The 12,670-nt window shown below is 35.5% G+C and overlaps 2 protein-coding genes across 2 annotated transcripts in view; both read right to left on the reverse strand.

Moving 5' to 3' along the window:
- Positions 1 to 12,670, reverse strand: part of LOC136812278 (uncharacterized) — a 277,042-nt gene that overhangs the window by 132,402 nt on the left and 131,970 nt on the right. The window lies entirely within an intron of this gene.
- LOC136812281 (uncharacterized) lies at positions 1,193 to 8,588 on the reverse strand. The gene is made up of 6 exons (XM_067068773.1): positions 8,474 to 8,588; positions 8,012 to 8,226; positions 6,496 to 6,602; positions 3,462 to 4,219; positions 2,516 to 2,660; positions 1,193 to 1,857 (listed from the first exon to the last, which is right to left on the reverse strand). Exons 2-6 carry the CDS (start codon positions 8,205 to 8,207, stop codon positions 1,591 to 1,593), a joined length of 1,473 nt encoding a protein of 490 aa, XP_066924874.1. The 5' UTR covers positions 8,208 to 8,226; positions 8,474 to 8,588; the 3' UTR covers positions 1,193 to 1,590.

The raw sequence follows: 12,670 nt of genomic DNA on the forward strand, positions 1-12,670 counted from the left end.
GAAACTTTCAAAAAAAGCACTCTTTAAATTCACTTGTAAACTCTCTTCAAACTAGACACCCCTTCTCACAGACTGACTAGAACAATCGGCCAAAATATCGAAAAATATTCTTGCAACTTTTGTCTCTGCTGAAATAATCAAATAAACCTATCATCGCACTGCAAAATATTGTGCTAATTTTTGCATCCCCACTGAACTTAGTGACTTGAAAAAAAATGGATTTTAAATCCCCACTGCAAAATATTGTGCCAATTTTTGCATCCCCACTGAACTTAGTGACTTGAAAAAAATGGATTTTAAATCCCCAGCCATAAAAAATAAGAGACTATAAATCTCCATTAAGTTTCAGTCTGTTATTTTTAAACCCACTGGCTAAGAAAATCCTTCCAGGTCTGTGAGAAAGGGGTGTAACTAAAGACGAAAGCTTATTTTAATCTACCAAATATCTTTATTTTTACCTACTGGCCGAAACTGGTCCAATTTGGGCTTATTTTCTTAAATCATAGAATTGAGAAATGTTCTTAAGACTTGAAATTCTGACCAGTCTGTGCTGAAGCTCGCTGAAGCTAACCGGTCTGTAAAATTCATTTATTAGATGGCAAAAGTTGACTCTGGCCCATTTATGAAGTAGATAATTCTGCAAAAATTAGCAAAACTTTGAAACTCTGCAAGTTGACTCGGATGGTCAAGACCTATGACTGCCATAAATTTCTGTCAGCATTTTATTGCAAAATTTTTAACATGCTGATATTTGCTGATGTTAGCAAAATTCAAAATTAAATGTATCGAAGTACTCCTTCTAATGTCTTACAGCTTTGATTTAAATTTCATGCTCCCAGTAACAGCCAAACTAGATTTATTCTAAAAGAAATGTTGCTAAACGTCAACATTTTCTATTTTTTCCTTTTAATATCTTTTTTTGGCTTAAACGAATAATTCATGATATTCATGACGTAATGTTTTCTACGGAAATACCCTGGTTTTAGCCAGTAGTGGCAAATTTAACTAGGCAAAAGTTGTATAAAATTTGTCACTACTGGCAAAAACCGGGGTCTTTCCGTAGAAAACATTACGTCGTGAATATCATACAGCCATTTCCGTAATCTGCATGTCAAAACGCTTACTTTGAGTTGATGTTTTATTTAGCAGGTGCTAAGCTAAGGGTCCTAAAAAATTAAGGTAAATTTGGACGTAAGTAAGTAATGAATATATTTGCCTTAATAAGCGAGACGAGCGACCACACTCATAGACATGAAGGCTAAACTAAGGAGGTGGCCGCACGCTACTGTTACAAGATAAATAGTTTCTAAGATCTTACTACTACTAGGATACATTGAAAATAAATCTTTTATAATATAGGAATAAAGAAATGAAAATTCAGAACCAAACTCGAAAATCGTGAGAACAAATATAATGACTTAACGTGCTTTAATTAGTTTCCCGAGTAAATTGGGGGTGATACAAATGTTTGTAAAATTTATTCCCTAGTCAACTTTTCATAAAGAAATCGGAAAAATTCAGTATTAATTTCATGACACTTTTCTTATAACATTAAGTATGTTTTCTCTTGGTAAATTCTTCTCTTTGAGATTAATATTCTCTAAGCGCCATCTCATCATGTAAAGCATCTTCTTCCATAAACTGCCAACGTTTGGCTGACTCAACACGCTTAAGAACAGCATCATTATCCTGAGATGGCTCATCTTGAACATTATGATAAACCGTTTTCAACTTCTTTTCCACACCTTGTACTATATTCTTCCATACTGGGAAGTTCACGAAAATATTGGCGTTCCAATAATTCTCCAATGATTTTAAATCTTGCTCCCGGTATAAACGAAATTCTGGACCCATTCTCTGAAGAAAAAAAAGAAGAAATGTTTTAAAACTTCAGACGGGTAACCTTCCACTCATTTTCCAGGAGAACCTCTAAAGAATAGACTACCTTAAGAGAAGAAATATTGGCGAATGAGCCCGCTCGCCAATTTTGGTGCAATTTGGCGGAATTTATTTTGGCGATTTGATAAAATTTATAAATTTGGCGAGAATTTATTTTGGCGAATGACCTATAAATTTAAATTTCTTTCCGCCAAAATTTCTTCCCTTAAGGTATTACCTTTCACAAAAACCTTCAAGGGACAACCTCCGAGGAGTGGAATAATATTTTATTCACACTTTTTAGAAGCAAATTTACAATATACGTAAGCAAGATTCAAAGAGTACATGTTTTTCTATAAGTATAACGTTTATAAGCATAAGTAGGTTCATTTTTGGTACCTAAACAATGGCTCTTTTGTTTAAGAGCAAATATAATGCAAAAGCATAACGCGAGCCTGAAATCAGAGTAGACACTGTTGTTGCTTAGTAAAAAATCATCGTTTGTGTTAAATTTAAATTTTGAATTAAATCCACAATGTTGACTGCCATATTTTTTTAAATTTCTAATTCAGTTATTGGTTATTACAGCTCTGTGACCGATTTTTATCTATCCCGTATGACATTATTGTTTATATACCTTGATGTTAAAATTCCATAAAGTCATTACGGAGGCCCATGTATCTGCATTTGATCCGTATTTTACCATTGGACATAAAGGTGTGCTTGTTTTCCCTGCGTACATGTCTTCCATTGATCCACTACATGGACAGTTACCTTGCTTCCTGGAAAAGTTAAGAAGAGAGAATTCTCACAACATATACTTTAATTGACACGTACATAGTTGTCATTGATATCTTATTTAGGACACTGGACGAAGCTTCTTTGGCGATGAAGCAAAGCTACACGTTTTTTTTTTTTAAGAAACTAGTTTTACCAAGCAGCCTCAATGTTTCTTAAGAAATCGGCCCTTTGAGCCTTAAATATTTCTTGCATGTTTCTAAACTTTTTGACATAATCAGCCATATGAAAGGCTGGATTGGAAGGTTCTTAAAAAAACCGAATTAAAAAATGTTATTTTCTCATTCTCAGCCTCAGCATGTTTCTTAGATGTTTCTTAGTTTTTAGACATTCTGAGCCTCATGTTTCTTAAAAGTGTGTTTCTTAAAAAAAAAAAAACGTGTACCTTATCTTTAACTTAACTGACTTTTCTTCGTACTGAAACTGAATTGAAATACCAAAAATGAATAAGAAACCGAGCCTAAGCCAAAAGAAAAGCCTAAATCTTATCAGTTATATTTGTTACACGTTTTAAGAACAAACTATATAAAAACATAAGGCTTTGATGGCCAAAATATTAAGAACAAGTTAAGAATATTTTAAGGCTTGGTGGACGCTAAAACACCTAATTTCTTAGGAAAATAGACCAAAATACTCACAAAATGGTGAAATTAAGAACATGTTAAGAACATTTTTAGGCTTAAAACTCAAACAGTTATGAACATCCGAAGGCTTAAAAATTTTTGGATGTTCTCATAAAAAAAGCTTGTATCACTTTTGTTCTTTAACACAAAATCTATATTTACCTCACGTAACCATCATGCCAGCATCTTTCAGGTTCCTGAAGAAATTCCGAAAATCGAGATCCGCAATTTATTGCATCCCAGGTATGAACTGCAACCAACCATCCTTCTTTAATTGTTCGTTGATATCGTGTGGTACATTTTTTGGTTTCTGTTAAGTAGTCCCAATGTGTGTTATGTTTGTTATAGATTTGGGTGTAAGTAAAGTTGGCATAATCCATGAATTCTTCAATGTCATTCTTCAATTCAGTCAGGTAGGTTTTAGCTGCTTTTTTATTGTTCGTAGTTTGCTGCTTGCGCTCGTACATGGCACTAAGAGAAAGTAAAATCATGATTCGGAGATCGGCGTAATCTCTGAAAATGATGAAAATAGCTTCCATGCGTTTGACGTCATCGACTGATGGATTCCAATTGGGATTCGATTTATGTTCGAAGAAACGAAGGAATTTGGCTGAGTCACTACCGGATAAACGATTGACTGCTTTCAAACAATCCAGCATGTCATCTTCAGTTATCTCCGTCAAGCATCCAGTATAGTAGCTGTAATACTGTTTGTAGTTGAGGTTCATGAGGAGTTTGTCTTGCTGGATGATCTGTTGGTCAACATAATCTTTCATGTTAGAGAATTGATCATTAACTTCATCTGTCAATTTTTCAAGAGCAACGTTACAAGCATTAATTATATCTGCTGGTGTGGGTGTAGCTTTATCTGCCGCGATTCCAACAACTGATCCGAAGACGCCAAGACCTACTGACATCACCTAACAAGCAAATTCAGTATCTGTATATTCAACATTACATTTTATAACAATCCTCAAAATTTTCATGTGAGTTTTAAAACTCAAAATTTAATAAATACACTTTTTTTCTGGACACCCTGTAAAATCTTTCATACAATCATTTTTTTCCGACACTCTACATGTGATAAAATAACTTCCCAATTTTTAATTCAAGATAGTATGGTTTCATTGCCTTTGATGAAAATTGACTGAGCAAAAAATCTCCATTTTATTATTCTAAACTCTATATAAATGATTATGAGGATTTTTATTTATCTTATTGGCCAAAACTTATTCGGCCCTAAGTGACTAAATTTTGGCTTGGTGACTAAAATTGGGGCTGACTAAAATTTTGGGCCGACTAAAATTTGGGCCGACTAAAATTTGGGCCGACTAAAAATTTGGGCCAAATTAAAGGTTATAATTAAGCTTTCCTTATTTTCCAGGGCCCGGTTGTTCAAAAAATCGATTAGATTAAATCCCGATTAACGCTAATCGCGATTAAATTTCGATTAGTTAATCGCAGGGATTAACTTCCGTTGTTCGAACGTCAGATTAAGTAATCGCGTGGGAAAACTCTGGGAAAACCCTTTTCGAATGTTCCGTGACGTCATTTTTCAATTTTCGAACGTTCCCTGCGAAACCAAAACAAACAATTTTGTAAACAAATAATATTAGAAAGTTTGAATGACTGTGTGTGGTCGGTGGTGTGTTGTGTCGTTTGTAAAATGTAAATTGATAATATTTTTGATAAAGATCTTATGTATTTGAACATGTTTTTTAAAAGAATGTATTTGCAATATGATCGCGTATTGCACCACGATTTTGATCGTCTCCATCATAAGGTTCTGCCTCAAAGTCGTCTGGGTCTTCTTCATCGTCAAATGGGTCTTCATTTAACATAATAGCAATGTTATGAAGGATAAAGCATGTACCAATTATTTGACATGCTTTTATAGGGTCGACTCTCAAACCAAATCGTAACGCAGGAAATCGTGCTTTTAACAAACCAAAGCTTCTTTCGACTGAACTTCTAGCTCTCTTTTGGCATCGGTTGAATCGTCTTTCTCGTGGTGTTACAGGGTTATCATAGGGGGTCAAAAGGTAGCGTGATAAAGCATATCCAGAGTCTCCAATAACCAAGCCATCATCTATCGAGTTGTTGTTATTATCCAAGTGATTTTTGACTGCAGAAACACGAAAAATAAAACTATCATGTGTCGACCCCGGCCATCTTGCATCAACATCGAGGAAACGATAATTATGATCAGTCAGGGCTTGAACATTATAGAATGATAATTTTTTCTGTTTACAAAGTCCTTTTCATCTTCATGGGGGCAAGAAATTCTTACATGTGTGCAATCGATACAAGCAATTGTGCTTGGAAAGCCAGCCATTCTGTAAAAACCTTGCTTGATCTCTGTCTTTTGTTGGGCAGTGGTAGGGAATACAATGAATTGGTTTTTCTTGCGATTGAGAGCTTGACAAAATTGGGGAACAATCCTTGAAACAGTTGATTTATCCACTCCAATAACATCTCCCACAACTTGTTGGAAACTTCCACATGCCAAAAAACTTTAAAGAAATCAACACTTGACTTTCCACAGACAAAGCGTGGTTTCTTTGTGTAGGTCTTTGCAGATCTTGTCTGAGAAGATTGGTTAAAAACACAATGCCTTGTCGTGAAAAGCGAAAGCGCATCCGAATGTCCTCATCTGAAAAAGTGTTGTTATGCATAAAATCTTTCAGTCTGTATGTTCTTGGACGTCTTCTTTGCAAATTTCCATATAAAATCATGTTCATGGCGGCCATTTCTCACTTTGTTTTAAGCTTAATCTTTCCTTAATCCACCTCCCGAGCAGGATTAAGTTTTGGGGTGTTTAAGTCTAAGTTAATCTCTTTTTTAATCGTGATATTTTTTGAACAACAGACAAATTTTCGTTAATCGGCGCTAATCGCTATTTAATCCGGACTTAAGCTAATCGGCCGCTAATCCACTTTTGAACAACCGGGCCCAGTATTTTAAGCTTTCTCCTATTTTCCATCTGCTTGTAAATTTAAAAATGGCCCAAATTTTTAGTCGGTCTTAATTATTTGTCGGCCCTTAGTGACTAAATTTTGACGAGGTGACTAAAATTAGGGCCGACTAATAATTAAGGCCGACTAAAATTGAGGCCGACTAAGTTTTGGCCGATAACGTATGCAAAGTCTGTTCCACTTTTTTCCCAGACACACACACATCGTTTTAGTATAATTACCTCAGCATATTTTGCGAAGTTCTTTGCCAGAGCTGCTACGTCAACCTGAGCACTTGTAGCGCTGAAAGCATAACCAAGATATGTACCATATGTTGCAACTGCATCCACTAAAAAGTAACAGGGATTTTCATTAAAGTGGTGCAAGGTACAGAGAAAACGTTAAAAATCGTACTGTAAAATCTTTTCCATTCCACGTTCACAGATTTGCAAAATAAAATTGTCACTCAAAGAATCTTAAATTGAAATCATTAAAATGTCTCATTGAAATGTCCCATTCTTTGTCTGAAGAAACAATGTGTCCTGAATGAAGCACAAGCAAACTGCTTTAACCGCCGAAAATATATTTAAAGACAAAGTGTGTGAGATTCAAAAGCTTTGACGAGGATATATACCAGCAGCAAGTTGCCAAGTTAAACAAAAGGGAATACACGAGAAGGAATCATACTCTAATGGCGATCGATACAAAATACATCGAAGGGACCTAACCCTTCCAAAATCCATACATCCAAAATTTTTGACGCCGCTTCAGATGTTCTTAACTTTTGTTCTTAACATGTTCTTATTCTCACCATTTTTTGAGTATTTTTGCCCATTTTCCTAATAAATTGGGTGTTTTTGAGTCCGCGAAGCTATAAAATAAAATGTTCTTAGCTTGTTCTTAGCATTTGGCCATCGAAGCCTTATGTTCTTATATAGTTTGTTATTATTGGAAAGACGTGTATGGGTCTCGATGTTTCTAGGTCCAACCAAATCGGTTTAACTCATATGATGCCAGTGACAGATAATGGCAGTTACATCAAAATGCCTCGAAAATGTCAATATGAAAATTGCGCAATCAGAGAACGTATGTCTCGCTCATTATAAAAAGGCTGAGACAAACTTTCAATAATTGGATTGTAACATCGAGTTAAGTCTCTTTTGTTAAGTCACCAGGGGGTAAATAAAACAGACCTTGATACATTTATCGTTCGTTTCAACTTGACGATTCGTTTAAAACTCAGCCTCCTAAATATTTGGGGTAGGTAAAATATGTACAAAGAAATTCATACTTTTCCAACCCGGCGAATCTATAAAAAAGAAGCGAACAATAAAATATAATTACCCTTTCCAAATAAACCTCTTCGGTGGCGAGCGTAGTCTACTCTGACGTAATTGTAAAATTTATGTGATGGGAGTTTGACATAGTAATGTAATGTTGTTTGTAGGCTGCACGCATCCCCTCTGATATGATTTGATATAGCAAAACTATATAGCTATAACAAAATAAATTCTGGGGATGCGTGCAGCCTATGTTGTTTGGGGAATTACGAAGTGCTCTGGAATTTCGATTGCATTTATTCAGGTTGATTTTTTATGACTTCTAACGGTACTTTTTCTAACGAGTTTGATTACTCTGTTCTCACACTTATGTCTTTTTTTTCCGCGTCCTTTTCCGTGATTACTTTTATTTATATTTTCAAAGACATGTAAGAAGGCATATTGATGTAACTGAATGGGTTAAAAGTGTTGAACTTACTCTGCAAATTAGCTACAGGTGCTCTGATAGGTCTCAACATCACTTTCTTTCCTCCTGGTACGTATCCTTGATAAGTGCAATATCCTTGCAAAGGATTTGATTTACAGCAGAAATATCCTGACTTGCATCCTCGTTCACTTTTGACCGTAATAATCACGGCAAGAAGCACCAGGCTTGTAAGTAATTTGTAATTCATATCTGAAGTCGTCAGCTATCTAATGAAAAATGACAAATGCTATGTATGTTTTTATGTTGAAAGTTTTGGATTGATCGTAAAATAATGTATAGAATTTGAATGTATCCCTAGGGCCATAAATACAAATGATAATTCACTAGAGACGTTTTATATGCCTGAAGATCAATCTTTAGGGTGTATTCACCATTGAGTTTAAAGCCCGGAGGTCTAAAGGCGAGAGTCCTGGATGGGAAATGAAACCACTTATTTCCCATCAAAGAGAGTACCTTTATCAGTAAGAAGACAACCATGAAATGTGTTGTATACCAACATGAATTCGTTCGTATTTCAAAAAGTTAGGTAATTTAAGTTCACTGTCTAAACTTTTCAAGTTGCTTCAAATCTACGCCAAAGAAACAAAGGTAATTATTACTATCGCTTGAACGTATGATATCCTTCTTTGTTAATTTTCAAAAGCGAGACATAAAGGAAAAATAGCAAATATCTTTGGTTTAAGTTTGTGTGATTCCCAATCATTGATTTAATCATGTTATTTACCATATTTACCTATTATGCCAACGCAAGATCTCATAAGAGCGATTAAATACCTGTCGGTTAAAGTATTGATATATTTTCTATTTTACTGAAGCTAGACTATCAACTACTCAAAACACACATTTTTCACGCTTCAATGATCAAGAAGCAGGAGCTACCCAACAATAGGGATATGTTATATCGACAACATTGCTTTGTAGGCAATCAAAAAACTTTTCCGCAAGTCTCTACTGCTAATATTACAATACTATCTTGAAAAAAAGATGGAATAACTTAAAAGGGAAAACTTCGAGTCAGGTAAAAGAGACGAATTTTTTCACCAAGTAACAACCTCGACCCTAAAAAAAATTAACGTGACGAAATTTTAAAACTCAAAAAACTGCTTTGAAAAATTTTTGTTACGAAAAGGATTTTGTCTATATTTGGATAAAACCTTCTTGTTTGCAAGATATTCGATCCATTGAGTTCAAGGCCCGAAGGGCGAGAAAGGGCGAGATTCCTGGATGGGGAAAAAATCACTTATTTTCCATCCAGAACGCCCGTGCGTAGTTTTTATATAAACGCTGGATTGGAACTAAAATTGTGGCACTCGACGGTTTTACACTCGACCTAATGAACTCATTTCAATAAAAGATTCCATATGGATGCAAACTTTGGGTCAATCCTAAATTCCCATGGACTAAAATGCAATGATTACTATCGCTTGAACGTTTCAGGTACATCAGCAAGAAGTAGTAAAAATTATTTTCTTTTCTAGACTTTTCTCGTTCTACAACAAAATATTTTTAAATATTTCCCGTTTTCCAAAAGGGAAATATTTGTTAAAACGGGCTTTCTCCATCATAATTTCCAGTGTCAAAACGCCTTCCGTACGCCCTGACTGACGCCCGTTTTAGCGCCTAAAGAAAGTCTACTTTATAAGAATCAAATCAATATCTCTTGATTGAAGGCAATATGCCTTTCGGTAATTAGTTATTAGAAAGTAAACAAAGAATGGCAAAAAAGATGAGCATATTTATTTTTATTATAAGCATCTACTTTATAAGAATCAAATCGTATTGTTCCTATTCTTGACCCCCTCCTTAGGAGAAACCAAAACGGTTTCCGGAAGGGCAGGAGCACACTCTCTCAAATTTTATCTATCAGACGAATTCTGGAAGAAATGAGGAAACTCAATAAAGATGCTTTTATATGTTTTGTTGATTTCAAAAAGGCCTTCGACTCCATCCGTCGAGAAAATATGTTTCAAATTCTAGGTCTCTATGGTATCCCTGAGAAAATTATAAATGCTATTCAACAGTGGCGGCCTGGAAGGGGGTGCAGGGTGTGCAGTGCACCACCCAGAAAGATCTGAGAGGGGCGCCAAAAGAGCTTTCGAAGGGGGCGCCAAAATTGTTTGATGTTTAATTGGGCAATTTGGCGCCCTTCGGCACGTTTATAGCGCCTTCTATGAGTACAATGTTAATTTTTTTTCGCATGCGGCGCTTTATTTTACCCTCTTGCATCCTTTCTCTCTTTAGTTTTTTCAAAACTTTTATCAATATTGAATCAGAATAGAGAAATGTTGTGTATCCACCAGGGGTTAAAGAGAATGCTCACCCCCCAAAATGAGAGATTGCCAAAATGATCAAAACTTGTTGATTATCGCTGACTGACTAACTTTCTCCGTTTTAGAAGATCTTTTAAGCTTTTTAACCTTTCTTATACCAAAATTTTTTGCCTGCGGCGCCACAATTACAAGGAACCCTTCCTCCCAACTTCGGAATTTTTGGGGCCTCTTTCAGCCATTGATCTTTAATAGAGAGTAAAGTAAGACCAGCGGCGAAAAAGTTTAAAGATTATCTGGTAATTTTTCTGATAAGAATTTTAGAAAGCAAAAACATAGACTAAATCGACTTACCAGGTATAAAATTTCCATTTCAAAGATTAGGGGCGTTACTTTCAAACAGTCACTGCTCTTACAGTTTAATATTTTCACTTAATGATGAAGGGCGCAAATAAGGACAAAAATACCAGGGGCGCCAATTTCATAGTTTGCACCACCAAGAAATTTAAGCCAGGCCGCTACTGGAGTCGATACATAGGCGTAGCGAGATACCCTGCAAAATTTATGAGGGAGGTGCAGACGTTTATGACATATTCATTATTTTTTGATTATAAACAAAGACAATAATTACAGTGTCGTAAAAACCACTCTCATCCATAAATTTTGCAGGGTACCTCGCTATGCCTATGGAACATCCATTTTCGTGGGATGTGGTCAAATGCAGGTGATAGGTCCACGAATACCAGATAAAGGGGTAGCTTTTACGGTTAGAGATTTGTTGAACACGCTTGATAATTTGTAGATCCCATCTGTCGCTCTTCGATTCTGTCGAAATCCGTTCTGCTCATCGGTCAGTTGTTCCTCATACCAAGGTTGGAGTCTGCTTAGGGTAATGTTCACAATTAGTTTGCTTATTGTTGAGCCGATACTCAAGCCTCTGTACACAGTAGGATCTTTCTTAGAACCTTTGCCTTTCCATAAAAGTCTTCAATCTAGAGTTTCCCCATGCTGAGGGAATATCGAGATTTTCCCATACATTTAGTTTCATTTTGTGAATAGTGTCACTCACATTTCTTTAGGAGCTCAATATCAAAATTTTGTCAGGGAGACACATAGAAGAAGTAGCAAACAATGTTGAAGTGTTCAAAGTCTGTCTTTTCACAGTAGCCAACAGTTTATCAAGTTTTCTCGTTGCAGCGAGAGTATTCACCCAGCTGGCACACACGAACGTTGTTTCAACGTTTATCTAATGTTCATAACGTCCATATAACGTTATATAAACGTTGAAACAACGTTGTGTGTCAGCTAGGCAGTTTCAATGCGACCACCGTCCGAGATTCAAAAAACGCCTTTAAATTGGTTTTCGTAGGGCACCCTTTAGATCAGGGCAAATTTTTAGGGTGTAGAATTGACAAAAAAAATTTGCCCTTCGAATCTCCTGCAGTTTTCGAGTGAATCGATTTTTAGTTAATCGATAGAACTTATCAAGGGTCCCCCCTTTACTAACGGTTTTTTCGAAGTCTGAAAATCAAATATCTACGAATACCAACGGATTCAGCGTGAAAAGTAGATAAAGAAAATGGGGTTATTTGTTAAGTTTCGACCACCTGGTGCCAAGAAATGGCATTTTTAAGGCGAAAAATCGGCGTTTTTGGCGTTTTCCGATGACGTCAGCATTTTCCTATGAGCATTTTCAGAAAAAATCATTCCCACAGCTGGATAGCCCTGAATTAGCAATATCCAAAAATGGTATGGTTTGTCAACTTTCAATGTATAGATCTCCAGATAATTCATTTTTAAGGTGGATAAATATGCTGAAAAACTGCTGACTCAGCAAAAAATATCGATAATTTTCAATATTTAAACTAAAATATCTCGAGATCTAGTATTTTATCACAATTTATTAAAGCAGGTCTAAAACGGCCAAAAATGACCAAAAACAGCCAAAATGTTCACAGTGCTGTAACTTTTATCTAGGAAGGATACAAAAATCTGAACATCGATTTGAAATCAGCGAGGTTTAAATATTCTAAATACCTTGATTTTATGATTTTTTGACCAGTAGAAAAATTCTTCATTTTTTTCATCTCCATTTTTCTTCTTCATTTTTCAATTTTTCAAAAAATTTTTATCCTTTGGATTATTATCCTTGGAAATATCTTTCCAACTGTGTATAACTTTCAAACATAGTATGAATGGATGCTGAGAAAATACTCAGAAACTCTAGTGTCCACAGTGTTTACCAATAACTGCATCCGTCAACAACGCTGCGTGCACTGTTTCGAGATTTTTTCTTCCAGTCATCCGTGTTTGAAATTGCAAAACTTTTTGTTCATTGCACGCGTCCTTTTTTCATGCTTCATTAATAAAATCTTTTGTTTAA

The sequence above is a fragment of the Clytia hemisphaerica genome, unplaced genomic scaffold (genome assembly GCF_902728285.1).
Source record: "Clytia hemisphaerica strain Z4C2 unplaced genomic scaffold, Clytia hemisphaerica genome assembly, whole genome shotgun sequence".
NCBI classification, from domain to species: domain Eukaryota; kingdom Metazoa; phylum Cnidaria; class Hydrozoa; order Leptothecata; family Clytiidae; genus Clytia; species Clytia hemisphaerica.

What these genes read in the sequence shown, in the direction of transcription:
- LOC136812281 (XM_067068773.1), bottom strand. Translation starts at nt 8,207, where the DNA reads ATGAATTACAAATTACTTACAAGCCTGGTGCTTCTTGCCGTGATTATT. An exon ending in TGGCATGATGGTTACGTGAG is followed by an intron (nt 2,661 to 3,461) that starts GTAAATATAGAT and finishes TAACTTTTCCAG; the next exon opens with GAAGCAAGGTAACTGTCCAT. An exon ending in TATGGAATTTTAACATCAAG is followed by an intron (nt 1,858 to 2,515) that starts GTATATAAACAA and finishes TTTTTTCTTCAG; the next exon opens with AGAATGGGTCCAGAATTTCG.